Source organism: Coturnix japonica, chromosome 1, assembly GCF_001577835.2.
Source record: "Coturnix japonica isolate 7356 chromosome 1, Coturnix japonica 2.1, whole genome shotgun sequence".
NCBI lineage: Eukaryota > Metazoa > Chordata > Aves > Galliformes > Phasianidae > Coturnix > Coturnix japonica.
Window position 1 is genome coordinate 115,169,473 of NC_029516.1, and position 24,338 is coordinate 115,193,810.

General features: G+C 36.4%; 1 protein-coding gene across 1 annotated transcript in view; it reads left to right on the forward strand.

Annotated features, from left to right (window-relative positions):
- Nucleotides 1–660: 660 nt before the first annotated feature.
- LOC116652904 overlaps nt 661–24,338 on the forward strand; it is a 141,363-nt gene continuing 117,685 nt past the window's right edge. Inside the window, 4 exon segments of the mRNA XM_032442496.1 lie at nt 661–814; nt 1,558–1,608; nt 1,611–2,020; nt 8,887–8,978. Coding sequence (XP_032298387.1) covers nt 661–814; nt 1,558–1,608; nt 1,611–2,020; nt 8,887–8,978 — 707 coding nt within the window.

Below are 24,338 nucleotides of genomic sequence, written 5' to 3' on the forward strand. Positions count from 1 at the left end.
TTCAGATGCTGATAGTACTTCTGCAACAAGGGCTCTCAATTTCTGATCCATAAGAGAAAAGAATCATAAATTTTATTACACCAGTGCCTATTCAATGTAGTAAAAGTAAGCCAAGTACTTAAGACATTCAGCAACAGTTCTTACTTTTCCCTTCTTTTAAGAGAGTTATTAACAAGTAAGTTGATATATCTAGCATTTCCAGAAACACCAGGAATATCATTACTTGAAAATCCACTTGTATTGCCATGACCAGTAGCCCGTAGCTAGGCATTACATTTTTTTCCATGTTTTAACAGGGAGCTTTTAAAGCCCCTTGTATAAATCTGCAGGGTAAATAATCAGTAATCACTGATAAATTATCAAATGAAGCAATTTAATCAAACCAACAAATTAAGAATAACATGAAAACTGGGATGGGTTTTAAACAAGGAAGATGTCCACCCCTTACTTGATGCAGCGGCGAATGTGGCCACTGGGGATAAGGAGAAGGCTGAGGACCACAATGCCTTCTTTACATCTGCCTTTAATTGGCAGAATAGTTATCCTCAGGGCACTTTATGCCATGATCTGAAAGTCTGGGCCAGAATGCAGAACACACCCCCAGTGATTCAGGTGGAGACAGTTGAAGAGCTCCTCCTCCACCTAGACTGCCACAAGTCCATGGGACTAAAAGGGCTCCACCCTCAGGTGCTGAGGGAGCTGGTGGGGTTGACTGCCGAGCCACTCTCTGCCATCTACCAGCACTCCTGGTTAACTGGAAAGGTCCCAGAGGATTTGAGCCTTGCCAACGTGACTCCCATCTACAAGAAGGGCCGTAAGAAGGATCTGGGGAACTACAGGCCTGTCAGCCTGACCTTGGTACCAGGGAAAGTTAAGGAATAAATCATCTTGAGTGAGATCACATGGCATGTGCATGGTGTGCAGGGGATCAGGTCCATCAGCAAGGGTTCATAAAAGGCAGGTCATGCTTGACCAACCACATTTACTTCTACAGCGAGGTGACCAGACTGGTAGATGAAGGAAAGGCTGTTGATGTAGTCTACCTAGGCTTCAGCCAAGCCTTTGACATGGTCTCTCACAGTATTCTCCTGGGGAAGCTGGCTGCCCTTGTCCTGGACTGGTATACCCTTCTTTGGGTAAGCAACTGGCTAGAGGGCCATGTCCAGTGGGTAGTGGTTAATGGAGTCCAGCTGGTGACCTGTTACAATTGGTGTCCCCCAGGGGTTGGTTCTGGGGCCCATCTTGTTTAATATCTTTCTTGATTACCTAGATGAGGGGATTGAATGTACCCTCAGTAAATTTGCAGATGACACCAAGCTGGGAGGTAGTGTCAATCTGCCTGAGGGTAGGGAGGCCCTTCAGAGTTTTCTGGATAGGCTGGGTCACTGGGCTGAGGTGAATGGGCTGAGGTTCAACAAGGTCAAGTGCCAGGTCTTACACTTTGACCACAATAACCCCATGCAGTGTTATAGACTTGGGGCTGAGTGTCTGGATGACTGTGAAGAGGAAAGGGACCCAGGTGTGTTGGTTGATGCTCAGCTAAACATGATCTGACAGTGTGCCCAGGCAGCCAGGTGGCCAATGGCATCCTGGCATGTATAAGAAATAGTACGGCCAGAAGGTGCAGAGAAGTAATCATCCCCTTGTACTCAGCTCTGGTGAGGCCACATCTCGAGTACTGTTTCAGTTTTGGGCTCCTCACTACAAGAAAGACTTTGAGGTCTTGGAATGCATCCAGAGACAGGCAATGAAACTGGTGAGGGGTCTGGAACACAAGTCTTATGAGGAGCAGCTCAGGGAGCTGGGATTGTTTAGCCTGGAGAAGAGGAGGCTCAGGGGAAACTTCATTGCACTCTTCAACTTCCTGAAAGGAGGTTGTGATGAAGAGGGGTTTGGCCTCTTCTCCCAAGCAACAAACAGAACCCAAGGAAATTTTTGCAAGTTTTACCAGAAGAGGTTTAGATTGGACATAAGAAGGAGCTTTTTTTCTCAGAGAGTGGTCAGGCACTGGAATGGCTGCCCAAGGAGGCAGTGGAGTCGCCATCCCTGGAAGTGTTCTAGAGGCGTCCAGATGAGGAGCTCCAAGATATGGTTTAGTGGTTTGCTGTAACTACAGTAATGGAAGGAAAGCTGGATTAGATGATCTTGTAGGTCCTTTCCAACCTTGTCATTCTGTGATTCTATGATTCTATGAACAAGTACCACTTGTGCAGCTTTTGGCACATTTTTCTTCATAGACTGTGCTTTAGTTTGAACATCAAAAATCCGGATACCAGCCATAATTGCAATATGAGGCTTAAAAACTTTTTTTAAGGGGGACGAAGCTGATGAGTACAACTCATTCTCTGAGTACTGTAATCAGAAAAATTATCCTCTGATGAGGAAAAGTCCTTAAGATTAAAGGGATGAGGAAAAGAAAGGATGCTAAGACTACAGCTGTGATAAATCAACTGTGAAATGCTAATGTCATCTGTCAACTGTGCTTAGACTGCTAATATCACTTCAGTGAGCTATGTGAGTGATACAGGCACGATGTAAGGATCATGCTATACCTGCTAACAGCAGGTACTGTTACTGAACCATAAAGTAACTTGAGATGTGTTGACTGTCTTAAAAAAGTACTGTTTGCAGCAGAATACACTGCCTCTCACCTTTGAGTGTTCCAGTTACAAACATTTGTTGAATAACTGCAGGGGAGAAGCATACTGAGGATAAGTTAAGCATGACCACTGCCTCAGATTCATTGTTCTTTATTGGATACTGCAAATTAGATCACTCCCCTGTGGATAAGCTTTTGGCATTTATCAAGTTTTGGTGCAAAATGAAGATGTTTCAGAGAGACAGGCAGCTTCAGGCAACATGCTGCAATCCATAAAATAGTATAACATTTTGAATCTTTCACATACACCAGGTAAATCATGTTATAACAAACAAAATTTATTAACTAATTATTTTGGTGAAAATGTAACTATTGGGAGGCAAGCTTGACATACATACTTCTTATAGTTTTGGCTGGGCTAAAATTAATTTATTTCAAGAGATCTTTGTGATCTGGGTTTGTCATGAAAACAGTGGTAATAACAAACCCATGTTTTAGTTGTTGCTAAGCAGCGCTTGCAAAGTGTCAAAGACTTTTCTACTTCATACGTTGTCCTTCCAGCAAGCAAGCTGAGGGTGCACAAGAACTTGAGTAGAGGCACTACCAGGACAGCTGACTCAATCTGAACAAAGGGATATCCCATAACATAACAACATGCTGTGGGATGGACATTTAAAATGATGTTTGCCTTCCCAATATACTGTGGCATTTGATGAGTCCTTCTTTCCTAGGAGATGCTGAACAACTGCATATAATAATGTGAAGTAGTGAATGAATTCCTTGTTTTGCTTCACTTTCATGAACAACTTTTGCTTTACTTTTTAAACTGTTTCTATCTCAACTCATGAGTTCTCACACTTTTACCTTTATGATTCTCTTTCCATTCCATCCAGAAAGAGGTGAGCAGCTGTGTAAGCTGAGCTGCCTGCTGGGGTTAAAACACAACAGTTCTTTTCTCATAGTTCAGTGAAATATATCTGATGACTATGACCATGCAAGAATTGGTAACACGTTTGTTATGCAAAGTAATGCAGCCAATTAACAAGAGTTGTTTTGCAAAGCTTGTACTTTCAAAAGGTTATGTTCTCTAGCACAGTGATTCAAATATCAGGCAAATATATTTTCTTGCATCACTGTGGCTTAAAGACTTGGTTGTGATGGTTGTGGGTATTGATATGATAATTAACAAAGTACAAACAAATGCTTCCACTGTAGGGGTTTCACAGGTAGCTAAGCAACAATGATTGAAGGTTGTGTTCTGGGAAGACACAGTAAAGAAAGATACAGGGGAGCATAAGAAAATCAGCTTAGTTGAACAAGAAGTCTGTTCCACTATATATATACAAGTCCATCTCAGAAATGATGTGCATGTAAAAACTCACTTCATTGGGTAGCACAAGGAAAAGGTAAACAAATAAACAAACACCTCTCAAATCTCAGTAATGTAACATGCACATGCACAGCAGCATGCTGTGACAAAAAAAGTTCTGCCAGATATGTCTCGGGCTATACTAAAAGGTGTACAGTGCTACAGATAATACCTATAACCATAAGTTACAGGTATGGGCCTATGTGGGCCCCCAGTGCAGGAAAGTCATGACAAACTAGAAGGAGCTCAGTGGAGCCCCAAAAGTGGTAGAGGCTAGAGTACCTGCTCTGTGATAAGTAGTGGTAGAAGATGATCTGAGTCAGTTTTGGAGGAACCCAGCAGCTCCCTTCAAGCAATTATCAAGTATAAAGAGCCAGGCTCCTCACAGCCACATACAGATCTCTATATATGAAAAATATTTGGTTGTTTTCCATAAATAAAGCAGTCCCTGAACCAAACTCAAGGTTTGCAGTGTCCTAGATTACTTACCCTATTCTTCAGTTAAAGGATTTTTTAACTTTATTTTCTGTAAGTCTTCTTTCTTTAAGGCAACACATTTTATCTATTGTCTTCCTGTTTATGTTGTAATTTATGTCAGTCAGAAACACTATTATACACAGGCAGTGTGACCCCAAATAGTCAGATGGGACCTGGATCTTAATCTAGAAGTACCTATACAGAAAGCAAAATTTGGACAATGTAGGATACTTAATTTAGTAGTTTAACTTACAAGATAGAGGACTTGAATTTACAGTTAGAGAAAGTTTGATTAGATTTAGCATTTATAAACAATTTGCAATTATTCAAGTTATTAACTTCTGGATCTTAAAATAAAATATTATGATAGCAAACTGTTGGAGAGGGTCCAGAGGAGGGCCGTCATAAAGATGATCAGAGGGATGGAGCACCTCCCCTGTGAAGACAGGCTTAGAAAGGCTTGTTCATCCTGGAGATAAGAAGGGTGACCTCATTGCAGCCTTCCAATACCTAAAGGGAGACTATAAACAGGAGGGGAGATAACTCTTTGAAAGGGTAGATAGCAGGGTAAGGGGAAATGATTCTAAATTGAAGGAGGGAAGGTTTAGTTTGGATATCAGGAGAAGTTCTTTACTATAAGAGCAGTGAGGTGCTGGCAGTTTGCCCAGAGAGATGCCCCATCCCTGGAGGTATTCAAGGCCATGTTGGATGGGGTCCTGGGCAGCCTGGTCTAGTATTAAATGTGGAGGTTGGTGACCCCGCCTGCTACAAAAGCTTGATGATTCTTGAAATCCCCTCCAACCAAACCATTTTATGATTCTATGATTTTATAATTCTGTGATTTGCATTGTTATGTACATGTGCATATTTTTATTATTTATCTTTCATATGATTGTTTAACAAGCCTCTTTTGGACTTGTAAGCTGTGAAACTATGTATCTAGAACCAAGTATTCTACTTGTAGTAACTCCTCAAAAAGTCTTTATGTCCTTATCCACATCTCTGAAACATTCTAGCATTTGTATGTCTGTGTCATATTGTTTTTTAAACAGAAAATTAATAGTACTTTTGCAGCCATTTGTCCAGAACAGTGAAAAGTTCTTTTCTGTGTTCCCTTCCTCTGCCTTATTACAAAGTTTGATGAGACTTTTGCATTAGCTGGACTCAAAGATCCCTGTGTATCTCTTCCAACCTAAAATATTCTTTCATTCTGTGATATATTTGCCTTAAAGGGACAAATTTCCATGAAGATAATGAAGTGGTTTATTTTATTGCTCTGTGTTATTTAATATATTTTGGATTTCAATTATGTGCTAACAGATATTGTCACTGGAGGACACCTAACCCTTGTCAGACACTCTTCCTAGAAATTCTTTGCATCTGAGTCCCATCCTGCTGCTCCCATTCCCAATACTTTCTGATTCTAAAAAGACATTATACCTCTGCTTTAAACATTTAATGGAATACATTTTAATGCCTCATTCTGTAATACAGTATGACTAGCCACTTTTGAACTCAGATTCAACTAAATCTGCTTTTGTATTTTTTTTTTAATGTGTATTCAGGATAAGAGAAATAGACCTAGGAGTTTAATAAATGGATGATTTGTCGTTAACATATTTGTTTTATCTTAATCAGTGATTCCTGTCCCTCTGCTGCTAATTGCTCTTTTTTCTTTCCCATGCTCTCTTCAAAAAATAGCAAATGACACTAAAATAGAAATGAGTTTTCAGTTTGCTTGGAGTTAGATCGCTCTTTCTTTTAATTTAATTCAAAAATTCTCGCAGAGAGAAGGGTATATATTGTAATTAAAAGAAAAATAAGCACATTTTATTGTTACCATGAAGATGGTCTTACTACTTGCTTTGAAGTTGGGAAAGTTTTCAGAGACAGTACCAAGCTACAGTCAGTACATTTTAAATATCAAAGTGCTGCAAACACAGTGGGATTCCATAATCATACAGATAAGGTGAGAGGTTCTAAGGCATGCAGAACAAACAGTAAAAGAAGTAACTGCAGAACATCCTAACACTGATCATCTGAAAATTCTGAAGAAAGAGAATATTTGTGGATGTGAAAATGAGTCTATAAAATAAAGATGCAGAACAAACAAATAAAAATTCAGCTGAAGAATTAGCAAGCTCTGATAATAAAGGATATATAATAGCATTGTAACTGTTGAAGATCTGATGTTAGGAAAACATGTTTTGTTAGTGCCAGTAATAAAATGAGGTTGTTTGGATTCTGGTCCTGCTATGAGTAAATGCCAGTAGCGACACAGATAAAATACTGTGCTTGGTATTATTAAAAATTTGAGAAGAAATAGAAAAGGATTGTTACATCAAGAAAATGTAAGTTATCACTATATTAAGGTGCACCTCGCTTGTTTGCATGAGTCATTCTATGTTCTGTAATCCACTTACAATTAACATTAAAAATTGGCAGTGGTGTTTAATTAAATCTATATGTTCAACAAAAAGCATTTTCTTGTGCAGAATAGAAATGTCATTTTTAATGAAAAAAGCAGTATTTATTTTGTGGAAAGTACTGCTATCCTCTTTCACTGTTTGCACCATTATCCCAGAGTAATTAAATGCTGAAGTATGAAAAATGATTATGCTGCTTATGCATAGTAAATTCATTTAGCAATGTGTTCTCAGAGCCCTGAAATGTTTATATAAGGGCTTGCAAGTTTTAATAACTTTTTTTTTTTAATATATTTTGTTTTGTTTTGTTTTGTTTTGTTTTGTTTTGAATCAAAAAAACAAAATTGTTTTTTTCAGGTATACCCCTAAAGTTCTTCGATACAACTTGCATGCAACTACATTAAAGTTTTTTATCTAGCTTATTCAAACTGACATATTAAATAGAATAGACAATATAAAGTAAACAGCATTAAGAAGACACGATTATTGCCAAGCTGAATAATAAGACCATTACTCTATCCATATAAGTGTTTGTATCTCTGACAGAAATCAGAAAATTGGGCTTAATAAGCTAGTTAGGAACTGTAGCTAGAGGTATGGGTAGGTGTATTTTAATTATAAATGCATAGAATTCCATGAATATTATTATCAGTATTACAAAGGATTCCATTTATTGTTCTAATTTGCAAGCTTTTGAAGGTACATTTGGATTTTCTGTTTGAAGATCTATAAAACATTGTAGTAATCTGAAAAAAATAATAAAAATAAATTCAATACTATAGAATGACATCCTGTGAAATTGCTTTACAGAGGAAAGATATGAATTCTTTTAACAAGATTACTTTGGACAATTTTGGACAATTGTATTTGTTTAATAAAGTTATGTAGTTACCTGACTCAAGAGATTCTGTGGTATTTCTTTTTTCCTTCATAGTACACAAAGACAAATTGAGTTTGTGTTAACAATAATTCTAATTTAGGATATTTCATTAAGCACAAATTTAGTGGAAAAAATACACTTTATATAAATTAATCAAATGTAATTGCTAAGTCATTGAGGGATGTAACAATTTAGAAACAACTTTCTTGATTAACATCTGTAGCTATCAACTGATGGAATTCAATACTTCTGTTTTAAAGACTAATCAGAATTTTATGACTCTGTCTAACATCCTTTCAGTATCCAAATTAAATGTATTTCTGATAACCTGTTTCATTTCTCACTATGTCAATAATACTCGTTTATTTAAATAGCTACTTTCTTTTATTATTGTTGAATATACAATGAGATAAAGCAACCATTCCCCTTCTCAGGCATTTTTTTGTTTGTTTGTTTGTTTTGTTTTGTTTTGTTGTTTTTTGGGATTTTTTTTGTTTTGTTTTTGGTTTTGGTTTTTTGTTGTTTATTTTTTTAGGCTAAACAAAAAGATCTTTCAAAATGTATCTTTCTTATGGTACAGAATAAAATGTCTCATTATATCTGTATCAGCTACTGATTTGCCCAGACTAGAATGCACTCATTTTTGTTCAGCGCTCTTCTGTTGTTTATATACTACTGTCTTTCCAGTTTAAATACAAAATTGCTAAAAGGTCACTTCTTTTATTTGATGGTAAAATACTCAGGTCTGCTGTGATTGTCCCCATTTACTCATCTGTTGTGATACCCCTTCTCGAGTACTGCATCCAAGCCTGGGGTGCCCAACGCAAGAAGGATGTGAAGCTCTTGGAGCAGGTCCAGAGGAGTGCCACCGAGATGATCAGAGGGCTGCAGCACCCCTCCTGTGAATAAAGGTTGAGAGAACTGGGACTGGGTAGCTGGGAGAAGAAACGGCTCCAGGGAGACCTCTAATGGCCTTCTAATACTTGAAGGGAGTGTATAAATAGGAAGGGAATGACTGTTTATGAGGGTGGATAGGACAAGGGGGAATGATTTTAAACCGAGACAAGGGAGGTTTAGGTTAGATATTATGAGGAAGTTTTTTACACAGAGGATTGTGACACACCAGAACAGGTAGCCCAAGGTGGTTGTGGGTGCCCCATCCCTGGAGGCATTCAAGGCCAGGCTGGATGTGGCTCTGAGAAGCCTGGTCTGGCGGTTGGCAACCCTGTATATAATGGCCACATTATATTGTATCCTTCTTCTTTTATTTAAGCCTTAGCATGCATCCTATATCTAAGAACTTATATTAATATGACCGGTATTAATTTATTTTACGTGGACTAAATATATTTAACAAGATATGGATACAATTTAGAATTTGGAATGATAATCAAATTCTGCAGTTTAACTTTCAGCACGGTCTATATGAATACTTATTTCAGAGATATCCATGATATGCAGAGAAATTCTTTCACTTTTAAGCTTCTGTTTGCAGAAAGAGAAAATACCTGGTTGTCGGAGACCACTGATTATAGAACTCCCTCTAGTTGGTTGTTTTCCTGTAGCTAACGTAACCACCTTCAGACAAAAGTATAAGTACGAATGCAAACAAACTCCATCTCTATGCACATTCTATGTTTTATCTTTTGTGAAGGCAAAAAATATGTAGAGTTTGTAGAGATCTCACAGTGCAAAGATGGTCTAAGCACTCAGGAGAGCAGAATTTTAAAGTTATTGCATGGAATGGGAGCTGAAATGGGCATCCTAAAGCCATTTGAAAATTAAACACACCCACGTGCCAGAAACTAAAGAAAAAAGAAAAAACCTTAACTCAGAAAATAGTCACAGTCTTACTTTAATGGCCATGGCATCAGCTTCATCTGCATTTTTCACTGGTTTTTTCATAAATCTTCCCTATTTTGGCAACAAAGTCCTTTACAGTTTCACACAATATTATTGGCAATAATAGAAAAGGGGAGAAATAAAATAAAATAAGCACGTTTTGAATAGAAAAATCTTATGGCAAGTGATTTATGTGTATACAGTCATAGAATATTTTGTTGTCAAATGAGATTTGCAAACAATATTTTTCTCTGTGGTTTGCAAAATTCAAGTGAAAATTATTTAATTTCTACTCAATATTATAAAATAAGCAAAGGAAATTGTAGTTTGTCTGACTTTTGTTTGTTGTTTGTTTGTCTATTTTCTAGACAATGAAGAAATGAGGGAAGACTTGCCTGTGAAAAATGATCTTGGCTGGAGTAATCTAAATTTAGTTCTTTTTGTCTATTTTCTAGACAATGAAGAAATGAGGGAAGACTTGCCTGTGAAAAATGATCTTGGCTGGAGTAATCTAAATTTAGTTCTTTTCAGATTTAAGTATAAAACTAGGTATTTAATAAAGGTTTGCTATTCCATAAATATCACTTTTAGGTGACAACTGAATCTAGACCAAATTTCAAGGCCTACATGTAAGATTTATTACTTTTTATCCAGAGATGACAAATATGAATTTATACTGAAATTTAAAATCTAACAAGTAAGGGTTTCACAGATAGAACAATGAACAATCATTGCAGGTTGTCAGTAGGAGGAAGCACAAGGAAGGGTTAAAAGGACATGCAAGCAAATTAAGGTTTGATAGTAAGAATTTACATAGTACTTATATGTGTTTGTTTGGATACCCAGTTCTTAAACAACAGAGAACATGAAAAGTGATTTGTTAGGCAGTTAGATTGTGCAACAAATGGATATCTATCACTGACTGCAACTAAATTAACATTTGCCTTAAATCACAAAAGAAAAATGTAGAACAATGAGGTGAAATATTAGAGAAACATTTGAACACACTGAGGATTATATTCTGACAGTCAAATAAACAGAAAATAAATGGCAGGGGTGATGCAGATCCATCATGTTAGTATTTCTAATGAAGATTTATTTCCTAAATATAACTGCACTGATATTTACTTAACTTTTATTTGTATTATGATGAAGCTTTACAAATTTTCTCAGTTTACATACATTTGCCACTGCTTTAAAAATAAATATTATAAGGGCAACTGTGGCTTATAGCAGATGTCTAGGGAAGAATATAAGAGCAGACAAATTATGTTGATAATTTTATTGATTTCCATGAGTTTTATGGCAACCCATTTCCAGCCTCTCTGGATCCCTCTGGATGACAGCTCTGCTTTCCAACAAACTTATTGTTTCCCCAGTTTGGTGCTATCTCCAAACTAATCTAACATTCACATAATTGCTTCCTTCAGGCCAATAACAATAATGCTAATACTAATATTACTAATAAAAACTGTACAGACATTACTTTGAACCAAGGTAAATGTAAAAGTTATTCTCCATTTCAAACAAATCAGAAGTACTTAATGATTAAGTCTGTTGTATCAACTGTGTTTAGAAATTCACGAAAACTAAAACTACTTCCTATGAAGACAGAATCATCAGGTTACTCTTACATCAATTTTGGATCAAAATGCTGAGAAGCTCTTTAAAATGGCCACCCTATTTCTACTCTATGTATATTCAGATTTCTTGATGAAGGAGTTACAGAGTACAGCCTTCAAAAAAAAGTTAGTTTAGTAGAAACAAGAAGTATTATTCACATTATGGAAAAGGATTTTTTGAGGAAATAGTGTAACTGACCAAACAGAGTGAGTTCACATGCTTAATATTTTAGTCCTACATAACCACATCATAAATTACTTATCCAATGAACAATTAGGTTGAATAAATTGTAAACAAACTCCCCTTTTTCTATCTATCTATGTATCTATTTCTGTCTATTTATCAATATATTTATGTATCCATTTATTTTGCTTATATAGACAAGTGGGATACAACATATAAAATAGGAATAATTTTCTTTATTTTTAACTTTGATAAGCACACAATCAAAATTTACAAACCACTTAAACTTTCATGATACTATTCATGAATTAAGCATTCTCCAAGGTTAAAAAATAAGAGACACAACAACATTATATCTAATGTATACAAGTCCTTTTCTAAGACTGTGAATATCACATACTGAGTGGAATGTTTACAAGTAGGAAGTTGAAGTCAATCAAGATGAAATTAATGAGCCAGCAATATGCCCTTCCTGCTAACAAGGCTGATGGTAAAGTGAGCTGCTTTGGATAAAATAAACATAAAATATGGCTAGCAGCTGGAGGAACATGATTATTCCCCTCTGCTCAGCGCCAGTGAGGATCACTTCTAGACTATGCAGTACAAGAAAGATATGGACATACTGAACATGGTCTAGCAAAAATGACGAAGAGACTGGAGTACATCTCCTGTGTGGAATGACTGATAGAACATAAGTTTCAGGGAAAATCACATCAAGGTATTTAAACATGAGAAGGGTGTGTCTGCTCCATGGTGCCCGGTGACAGGACAAGGGGTAGCAAGTGCTGATTGTAACACAGTTGGTTCAGTCTGAACATCAGGAGCACTCTACTGTGCAGGTAACAAAGCACTGGAAGAGGCTGTCCAGACAGTTGTGGAGCATCCTTTCTTGAGGGTCTTCAGAAGCTGCCTGGATATGTATATAGACACCCCAGATCTGAGTGTTCCTACTTGAGCAGGAGTTGGACTAGATGATCTTCAGAGGTCCCTTCCAGCCTCAGCCAATTTGCAATTCTGTGATTCAGTCACCATAAAAAGTATAAAGCATCTTTTCTCTTAAGTACATTAGCAGATACAATGCCAGTAATCACTGATACAAATTGAGTGAGTAAGACACTTCCATTCATTTTTAAAAAGAAAATACATATATACATATGGTCATTCAAATATGTCTCTCAGAGAGATGCTTAACTGCATAGTGGTAGAAGTTATTTCATAAGGTCATTGTATTTTCTCCATTTGAAAAGATGAGTTTGAAAATTTTAAAAGCAAAGACACACAATAATTTCTAAGCTTCTTAATTTCTAAACAAAAATTTCTAAACTAAAGCTTGTATAAATAATTTATTCCCTCAAAACTTGTTGCTAACAGTATGATAAACAATATACTTAAAATCTAACTTAATAAAAACACTGAAGCGAGTAGGACATTTACAGATCCAGTAGCAATTTGGATTAGGTGTTTTGTCTTTTTCCACATTTTTGGGTTACTTTTATGTCTAAAACTACCTAACAAAAATTGTGTACCTGCACATGCTTGATATCAAATATATGGATTCCTTGCCTGAGTTGCTCTTTTTCATGGCTTTACCAAGGGCAAGTCATGCCTAACCAATTAATTGGCCTTCTACAATGGAGTGATGGCAGTGGTGGACAAAGTAAGAGCTTTTGATGTTGACTACCTAGACTTGTACAAGGCCTTTGACATGGTCCCACTCCACATCCTTATCAATAAATTAGAGATATGAATTTGAACAATGAACTATTCAGTGTCTAAAGAATTGTTTTGATGGTCACAGCCAGAGAGTTGTGGTTGAATGATCTATGTCCAGACTTAGGTATATCTTGAGTGGTTCTCTCACTCCAGTTTATAGGAGAAAGAGGAGGTTTTTTTAATATATGTATACCTGACAGCAAGATTAAGACACAACGTGTCAAATTTTAGCCTGACCATTTTATTACAATTCCTAGTTGTTTAGGGAGAAAGGGAAAAAAAGACAGGAAATAGAAAAGATAGGAAATAAGAGCAAGAGCAAGGAGTCTTTGTCAGAAGCAAGAGAGAGATCACCACCACCACCACCACAGATTCCAGCTTTTGCTCATAGTTCAGATGTTGATCTTCAGTAGTGATGGGTCATTGGGGGTTGTTGTTTGGTTGATGATGACAACTCCACTTATTATAATAAGTAATAAAAATCATTATTATTGATGTACAAACTTATAAATTAGTCCAAAGTGGTTGAGTCAGCTCTCTTCAGAGTGAAGTTTCTAGCTTTTGGATCTCAGCAGGAAATCCTTTTGTTCTCATCTTCCAGAACTTGCCAGAAGCTGAGTGCTGTGGTTCACACCATAAAAGGAAGGGATGCCATCCAGAGGGACCTAGAGAGACTTTGAAAATGGGCCCATGAGAATCAAATTAGTTTAAGCAAGGCCAAGTGGATGGTGCTGCACTTAGGTTGGGCAGTCACACATATGTACAGACTGCACGAAGAGCTCATGGAGAGTAGCTCTGCAGAGAAGAACTTGTTGGTCCAGGTGTATGTAAAGCTCTACATGAGACTTCAGCATGCACATGCAGACTGGAAGACCAGCAGTCTCCTGGGCTGCATCAAAAGGTGGGGGTCAGCAGGGACAGGGAGGTGAATGACACCCTCTATTCTGCAATTATAAGGTCCCTTCTGGAGTACTGCATAAAGGCCTAGGCCCCTAGCACAAGAAAGATGTGAAGCTTTTAGAGTGGGTTCATTTGAGAGCTACAAAGATGATCAGAGGGCTGGATCACGTCTCCTATGAAGAGAGGCTGAGAAAACTGGGCTACTTCAGCTTGGAGAAGAGAAGGCTTTAGGGAAACCTCACTGAAGCCTTATTTGCTTGAAGGAAGCATATAAGCATGATGGTGGTCTGGATTTCTAAATGGTTTAATAGTGATAGGACAAGAAGGAATGGTTTTAAATTAAAAAAAGAGAATTAGATTAGACATTAGCAAGAAATTTTTTACTCAGAAAGGGGTGAGGCATTCTCACGTGCTGCCCAGAGAATTAATGGATCCATTCCTGGAGGCATTCAAGGCCAGGCTGGATGAGGCCTTGGTCAACTTTGCTCATACAATGGGGTTTGGAATTAGGTGATCTTTAAAGGTCCCTTTCAATCTAAGCCTTTCCATTATTCTACACATCTGCAATTTTTTCAGTACATATACAAGTCTACTCACCACTGATCAAATCATCCATCCTTTATGCTGTCATAAGGTCATATAGGACATTTTCTTCACACGTACCTCTGTTTTCAAAATTCTGTGAAGATTAGCCAGACCCGGGAATTTACACTGTTTTTCACTCTTTTCATTACTCTTATTGTTCCTTAAAGGAGAAAGGTAGAAACTTCCTTCTCAGTCTCCACCCTTCCATTACTTCTGGGTAGAACAATAACAAAATGCCAAAAAACAGGGAGTAAGAATCCAAAATACAATGTATCAGGTTAAAAAATGTGGTAAAATATGGGTCAGGAATACTGAGAAAGCAAGTCATGAATCTTTCAACACAGCAAGAAAGAAAAAGAGGGCATTTTAACTAGCACACAAAACACATATACGCTATCTTTGTAGTCCCAAATGGAAATTGTAGTAGAGCTCTAGATAATGCTGCAAGTATAATGGAGCATACCATAAAATTCAGGTCTGCTGTCTTCTGGGTTCAGTTTTAAACTTTCTCAGCAAGTAAGATGTGGATTATTTAAAAGAGTACACCATGACTGAAAAGAAGGAAAGAAAGATAAGAAAGAAAGATAAGAAAGAAAGAAAGANAAGAAAGAAAGAAAGAAAGAAAGAAAGAAAGAAAGAAAGAAAGAAAGAAAGAAAGAAAGAAAGAAAGAAAGAAAGAAAGAAAGAAAGAAAGGAAGAAAGAAAAGAAAAGAAAAGAAATCTTGATTGGATGAACTTTAATAAAAGAAGGAAGGTGTTTGGATTTTTTCTTATTCAGACTAGTTGACATATGATGTAATATTTTGACTTAAATCGAAATTAAATTTTCATGTAAATTTGCCTATCTTGTTCGTGTCAGAAAATATGTTAAGGCTGAATTTAACAAGACCTATTAAAAGCTGTGGAATACTGTATCAGATATAAATCATTGCTTTTATTGTTAAGTATGATTTTCAGACATTAGATAACCAATCCAAATACTACTGTGCTGACATAATGAACCCAGCAACATACAGTTCTCTGATAGAAATTAAACATCAGTGAATCAAAGATAATTACTTTTTATAGGGCTTGAAAATTAAGTATTTTTCTTCTGCTTCATCACAAGATAAATTCTTAGTTACCAGCTGTGATCTGTACTCTGTTTAGATTATGTTTACTCTGGTTCCTGCTACAAACCACAATCTCCCTTTAAAAATATTAGTATAATAAACTTTTTATTTCCCAGAAGGATTTTTTAAGTTACAGAGACTGGAGAGGCAACAAGAGGACAGGCAGCATCTAATATGACTTCAACAAGACAGTCCCTGTTAAAATTTCCCAATTAAAATGCATCACAGATGGACACTTGGGTTTCCAAAAATAGATAACAATCATGCAAGCATAGACTTTTTGATCAGTTCAACAGATGAGAAATTTGTTTTGTTATTGAACTGAAGGTGTACCCTGCTAGTTAAACACAAATGCCCTTAAACAAAGACAAAACTAAAACCAAAGCAAAAAAAGCAGAAACCAAATAGAGTAAGTTGAGTTTATAAATTAAATATTGCTTAGATAGAAGCCTATATATGGGGCCTCATACAAATATTGCCATTGGGTTTAAAGATACGTGGATTCATAATTCTTGGATGAAAGGTTAGTCCCATAGAAATTAGAGGCAAAACTACCATTTACTTCAGTAAACATAGCATCTTAAACCTCCTTGTACCTTTAATTATTTAATAATTATTTTGTTTGGACTTTATTTTGTAATGCAAAGGAAGATTAAAATATCAATATATCTCTTAAACACTAGATATAGATCTTTGTCAATGAAACTGCATTACCTTACAACCATCATACAATTCTTTAACTAGGATGTGAAGATTAAAGCAATTACACTATGATAATACACTTTTTATGTTTTGAATTCAAATAATGTTATTTTTATTTCAAATAATTTAATAATTCTTTGTATTCAAAATCTGAAAGTGCTGATTGAGAGGTTTGTTTTGTTCACAGCTGATGCAGAAGAAACAGGCTGTCCAGTTATAGTGTCTGGGAAGAAGGAGAATTGATATTTTTCCCTTATGTTGTTTGTCCTTTCCAGGAAAAAATATTTCCTGATGAGTATAACCAAGGCAAATCTGATTGTGTTCATATCTGAGTCCCTTTGCATGGCAGTGTAAAGGATAAAGAGCTCCCTACACTACATTTCATCTCATTTACCTCATCCCACTATGTGGGTTGTGAGGAAGGTGAATCCTTGCAATCCTCTGAAGGGTCACAGAAGCAACTGAGTTCTCAGTGACTCAGAGGAACAATACAAGGTAATATACTGAGCTTTTCAAAAACAATTAGTCAAGCACCTCCAGGCAAAAATAGGCAACTTTCTAACACTAATCATTATGGACAAAGGCTACTTTAGCACAGGTTTTACTTCCTAGTCAACTACTCCAAGAAAAAATGTAGGCAAAGCTCAGTAAAGAAAAATTAAAAGAGAGGAAAGAAGAAGAAAGACAGAAAAGAAAAGGGAAAGGGAAAGGGACTTTTACCACTCCTGTCATCCAGCATTGCCTTGAGCCAGGGTCTTAATAGGATAGGAAAACTGGTATCGTCTGTTTATTTATATGCTACAGTAATTAATTATATTTTTCCATTATAGATGCTAAAGCAGTAGCATTGTTAGGTCTTCTTTTTAACTTTTTTTTAAACAAAAAGAACATGCACAAGACAGGTGGACTTCCACCTTCAGCTTCAACTTCACCAGACCTTGTGAACTTTAAATTAAATGGGTCTGTTCTTGTGTCTCACTGTCTGGACATATTCCTACTGCTTTCCTCAGTTTAAGTATAAAGTATTCTACAAGGAACAAATTGTTGCTGTTCTCCATGATCCCATCTCAGTGTCTACCTTAAACCTGGCACATGCTGGAGGTATCACAAACAGGAGGAAAGAGAATCTGGCATTTAAATCTTGTAGTGAAAGCCAGATTTGTGTCAGCCTACCATAGTTTCTGCTTACTCCAGGCAGAGTACTGACAGCAAGTGACATCCCAGCTGCACTGTTCTTCCTTCCTCCCACTAGTAAAGATTAGAAACATAAAATCTGGATTGGAAAAACTGGCATTGTGTGAACATTTTTCAAAAGCATGGAAAAAAAAATAATAAAAGTTATTTAGGAGTTTTGCATGATTTGAATGAGAAAGATGAAAGCTATGATTTTATTCCTCTGTGTTACTTTTTGTAGGTTGAAATAAAGCAGAGTGAGACAGCACAGGAGAACTGGTTAGCAGCATAAGATGAGTGGTAGAGCAAAACCACTGGGATGGTGAGGCAAGACCAAGGTAAGGGAGAGAAATGAGAAGATGGCAACAAACTAGAACAAGACATCAGTTTAGCCAATGTTGGGCTTTCCTACTCAGTAAAATGTTAAAAATTCCAATAATGAATACAGGTCTCTGCAGGATGGGGGAAACAGCTGGCCATCCTCATCACTGCATTCCCAGAGGAGAATATTGTACATTGTTATAGAACGAGTTATACTTTGGGAATCCAATATTTTCATGCTATCTTATAACTTTCTAGAATTTTCTTCATCTGCTTTATTGAAAATATTATTTGGTAACAAGTTTGTAGCTGTAAGATGTAAAAATGTTGTCCATTTAGTATAAGCAAATTTATTTAAATTTTCTTAGATTCATGAGTGGGAGATCTAAAGCAAAGTTGTTTACAGTGACTCAGTTAAAATTTATTCTGCATCTCTGTCACTTGATTGCTGGCAGGAAGCTACACTGACTCTCATATTTCCATATTTTAATTCTTTCTTGAATTCTTGATCAGAATTCCTGTTATTTTAGCTAACGATGAAGTGCAGAGCTGCTAGCTCATTGTTACCCAGTTCACCTACAGAAGCACCAGGGCACATTATTATTGAGGCAGAAAGGCATCTCTGCCAATTTTCTTGTCACACCATCTGCTCAGAGAAGGGTCAGCTAGATTATGTTGCTCAGGGCCATGTTCAGGCATGTTTTGAGTATCTCTCAGAGTGTAGGTTCAACCTCTCTGGGCAACCTGTTCCAGTCTGTGACCATCCTAAAAAACATTCACAATTTTCTGATGTCTATTGCAAGTTCTGTGACACTGAATTCCCTGAAACACAAAAGATAACAGATATCAGCATGGTGTATATAGAAAGCGCTGCCATTAAAGGTCTGATGTTGCCAGGTCAGGGACAAGTAGTTGTTCAACAAAGTAAAAATTGTTTGTCTTCATTTTTAAGGCAATCCAAACTGCTTACTTGGGGATTCATTGACTTAAAGACTCAAATCACAGAGTCACAGAATCACCAATGTTGGAAAACACTGACAAGATCATCCAGTCCAACCATCCACTCACCACCAATAGTTCTCACTAAACCATGTTACTCAACATAATGTCCAAATTTTCCTTGAACACCTCCAGGGTCGGTGACTCCACCGCCTCCTTGGGCAGCCCATTCAACTGCCTGACCACTCTTTCAGATAAGTAGTACTTCCTAAAGTCCAGCCCGAACCTCCCCTGCCACAGCTTGAAGCCATTCCCTCTAGTCCTATCACCAGTTACACAAGAGAAGAGGCAAAAAATCACAGGGTATAGACAGTAGAAAATCAACAAACAGAAATAGTCAAAGACCTCTAAACAGAAATGATCCAAAACAGAAAGATACATGGTGAGATCCTGAAATAATGTTTTTATTCTAATGTCTGTTTCACAATACTGACAATATAGAGCTAGAGCAATATGCACAATCTATACTTTAATCGTAAATATTGATTCCTAATGTTTATTTCCTGCCTGGCTTACTCTGCTGTTGGCAAAAGATCTTGGAAAATAAATTAACAGAATAGTTTGTAAATATTGTATGCAAGTATGTACAATATGATGGAGGAAATCAAGGCACTTCACTGGTTTTCATACATGTTTTACCTAAATTTAAGAAGCTTTAGCAGTACACTGTGGCACTGTAGCTTTCTCACAGTTGGAGATCATAATGCAAAAAGAGTTGCACGTAATTTTAATTAATTTTCTGAGTGTAAACTTCCAAAAATACTGTTACATTAACTTCATTATCTTTTTTTCTCATAACCCAATTGGAAAATACTGCCTCAGTTTTTGTTCAGGCTCAGCCTCTGCTTTTGTCATGCTGGTACTGGGTGATGTATCTATTGGCTGACTTCTAAACTACACTGGAGAAAATTAATTACTCCTTTCCATCTTTGCACCCCAACACATGCATAAATGAATTCTGAAAATAGAATAACATATTCCTGTTCTCCCAGTTGAGTGCTTTAGCTCTTTTGCTTCCGCTTATTCTTCTGAATTTGGAGTAGTGGAAAAAAATTTAGCAACTTAAACAAATTAGTCCAATTTTTTATCTGTTTAGATAAAATTAGTATAATCTAATATCCAGATCATCCTCCTTCAGATTACTCTTGATCAGAATAGAATTCTCCAAAGCTTACAAGGAATGTTAAGATTTGGAGCAGAATGAATCAGGCATGGTGTCCAGAAAGCAGTAGACACTCCTAATTGTAATGTTTATGAAATAGCCTTCAACCACTATTTGCAGTGAATAATGAAACAGTGGTTAACACGTTTTTCTAAGTCATATAGTAATTATTAAAACACAATAATTCATTTCAGTGAATCTCTGTCAGTTTAAATGCATCAGTTTAAAAATGGAATCTGAGAATCTAGTTCACTATACTGAACACACATGAAATTGTTAGTTTTCTTATTTACTTAATTTACTTCTTACATTTTAATTGAAGCTTTGTGCTCGTAATAAAGTTCACAAAATACCCCATATATCTTGAGAAAAAAGAAAAAAAAGAAAAAATAAAAAATAAAAAAGAAAAAAAAGTCAGTATCCCAAAGAGAAACTCAGAGAGGAGCAGAAATGTAGCATAGCATAAGGATTTACTGAAAACTGTAGGAAAAGCTCTCAAATCATCATAAACATCACATTAAAAATCCCTAACTTTTGTCAACTATGAGCAATTTCCAAAGTTGAAATTAAGCATGCCAGAGTCAGCTGGGATCCAGTTCACTCTTCTTTGGAGACTTGCTTAGATTTCCCTAATTTTTTAAGAGCTATTCCCAAAGCAATTTTACAATCTCAGTGTTCCTAACAACTAATTAGAAATAACACAGCACTGTCCAATTTCCAGATCTTCCATCCTTCTCTCAGCTGGGAATATGAGTATGCATAAAGCAGGATGATTAAAAATGTGTTTGTTTTATGGTTCAATGGGAGCTGAATTGATTAAGCTCTTTTATCATGTATTTAGTCCCATGTATGTTTTAGAACTACTTCTGCTAAGGATAACTAACACAGAAACAAAAGTGAAGCAAGCTTTTCTTCAAAGTGCAGCAAATGTTTACTTACCTACCATATGTTTGTGTTCCTATTTGATAAACGCTGTTGGAAACAAGAGAAATTTCAGGCTGCAGAAATCTTTCTGTGTGGCATACAGAAGAGAGAGGCTGCAAAGGCAGTTTTCAAGTCCTTATCTGCAAAAGGAAAGAAACGATTTCTTTAACCTTTGTTATCAGTATGAGACCTGTTTTAAGGCTCATAAGGCTCAAAAGGACTTATGAAGTGGTAAAAGGCTGAGCTAGATAGTCTGCATCTTACTGGCAAGTGGCTGGCTCTTCAGTAGAAGAACCTGAGCTGGGGCAGCACACATTTCAGTGCAGTGAAAGGCTGCCTCTCACAGGTGCAGTCTTAAAAACATCTTTTTCTTCCTTTTGGCAGCCTACATGCAAAAGACACGGGTAACACCAGCATGCAAAACTCAAAAGTGAACTCAGCAACAGGTAAAAAACTTGTTATTGACTTCTTCATTCCTACCCAAATGCTGACATACTGAAAATACTTATTCCCTGGTGTGTGAATGCTGAACTGTGATCACTGTGTGTGTACTTATAAATATTCTTCATAAATTAACCAGATATTACAGAACACTCATACTCTTATTATATAAGAGTACAACATACTCTTACCTGTTAATTTTTTTACTATTAGAAAATATAAAATTCTGTAGGCAACAATATTTTTATTTCATTTTCTTCCTCTGATGTGGGAGACTGGATTGATGTGACAACCAGTCACATCTGCACACACTTAAAATGTCTTCACAGTAAGGGAGGAAGGAAGGAAGGAAGGAAGGAAGGAAGGAAGGAAGGAAGGAAGGAAGGAAGGAAAGAAGGAAGGAAGGAAGGAAGGAAGGAAAGGAAAGGGAAAAAGGAAGGAAAGGAAGGAAGGAAGGAAGGAAGGAAGGAAGGGATAACGAGAAAGAAACAGGAAGGGAAATCCTACATATAGGGAAATGAGAAAAAAAAAAAAGAACAAAGAAAGGAAAGGAAGGAAAGGAAGGAGAAGGAAGAAAGGGTAAGGAAAGGAAGGAAAGGAAGGAAGGAAGGAAGGAAGGAAGGAAGGAAGGAAGGAAGGAAGGAAGGAAGGAAGGAAGGAAGGAAGGAAGGGGGAAGGGAAGGAAGGAAGGAAGGATAAGAGAGAGAAAAACAAACACAAAAAAAAAAAAAAAAAAAACCACCTAAAAAACCCATAAGTAACTGACAATAAATGAACTGAGAGGTTCTCAACTTGCAACTCTTCACTTTCCAAAAAAAAACCGAAAACCTTCATTTGCATTTCATTTTCCCAGTTATACCAGTTATATCAGTTTCCCAGATATTTAAAGACTAAATCTTGAGGATCTATATTATGGACTGGCACTGGGAGAAGGACATTAAAAATATTTAAAATATTTTCTTAATTCATGCACCTTTTGACACCATTGGCTAGATGTGAGCTGAATACATACTAAAACCTCCATTTACTCATCCAAGATTGACAGTGCGCTGTGGCAAATATTAGCAAGTCATTTTAGATGAAGCAATGAGAATAAAGAAATGCTTCTTAATTCTCAATTAAGAAGAAACATTTCCTTATTTTCATGAATAGACATAGAAGTGAAACTTTTCTCGTGGCACAAGCTAAGCAATGCATTGGGCACCACTGGTTTTGTGCCAGATTAGCTCAAAGTTTATGTGTTATAATTCATACATAGTCTGGAAGTTATTTTTTTGTAAAGTTGCATTCATACTTGTTATTTTTTTTTCATTCATACTCTTTTTATTTTTATTCTTTTTTTCCTCCTTTCCTGTTTGTTTGTTGCCTTCATTTGTATTTATTTCATTTTGTGTACTCTTCACAGTAGGAAAACAATAAATGGAATTTTCCTTATATGAATCTGAATTCTTTATTGTTGTAAGGAAAAATTACAGTTTCCTTGCAGTTTACAGATTTTTTACTAAAGGCACTGCAAATCTGCAAACAAGCAGCATACGTATTTGCAACTCCCTCTTCATACATTTTTCCCTGAGGCATCTGTATCTGCTTTTCTCAGTACCTCAAAATAGACCTTTATTCAGTATCCCTATAGATATACTCACCACCAATTCTCTTGGTTCTCTTTTTAACAAGTTTAGGATGTTTCAAACAGATATGTCATATATTTTTGGATTACATAAAGGGAGAAACAGGAAATTAAAGAGAAATGAAGATAATATGGATTATGAATTATTTATCACAGCTAATATAAAGCCTTTATTTTCTTTACTATAAACTGTATTTATCTTAAAAATACATCTAATGTTCCGGGATAACAGTGATAGTTCGTTATTATTTCCTCTTAACATATGGGAACTTTTGCTTTCATCCAATTGTATTCAGAATACCGAACACTGTCACTACTTCATAGAGATCTGAACATTATGATTGTGAAACAGAATAAAGTAAGTAATTCATGTAAACTTCCATGTCTTAACTGAATTTATGTTCAGATACAAAATACTGAAGCCTTAAAATTCTTGCAAATGCTAGAAACAGCTTAGACAGATTTTCATTTTTCAAAGCACAGCTTTATGTTTAGTAAGAAACTCGGCACTGATCTTCACAGAAGAAGAATACATCTTCCTCTATTTCTAAAAAAGAATCTAGGTTGTCCATGTTATTGATATTTTTCAAAACACTTTGACTATCATAATTCCCTGGGTCACTAGTAACACAATAATAATATTAAAGACATGTAATAATTGGATATGTACATATTCAAAGAGAGAGAAATAAATATGGAGTTGAAAGTCATAGGAAATTCTAAATAATACGAATATTTTAAATTGGAAAACACAAAGTGTGTTCAGGCTTGCAGCACCAGATGGATTTCACCTTTCTCAAGGGGAAGAGAGTCCTTGGGGAAAAGCTAGCAGGGCTCATTGGCAGGGCTTTAAACTAGGTTTGAAGGGGGAGGAAGGTCTCCCTAATTCCAAGGGATGGAATGTTTCCCCTGTGATTATGAGAAGATAGAGCTAGGGCTGTTCAGCCTGGTGAAGGCTCCTGGCAGACCTGATAGCAACATTTTAGTAAACAAAGGGAAGCAATAAGAAGAAAGGAGAAGATTAATATTGGATCTAAGAAAAAAAAGGTTTTTTGCAATAAATTATAAGTGTAGTGAAGTAGTGAAACAGTACATCCAGTTTTGGATGCCCAGTTCCTTGGAGATACTCAAGGTCAGACTGGTTTGACCTACCTGAACTAGCTGTAGGTGTCCCTGTTTGTTGCAGGGGAGTTAGACTAGATGGCCTTTAATGGTCCCTTCTAACTCAAATGATTCTGTGATGAAAACAGCAGAGGAAACTACTGGTATTTTTGAGGCTA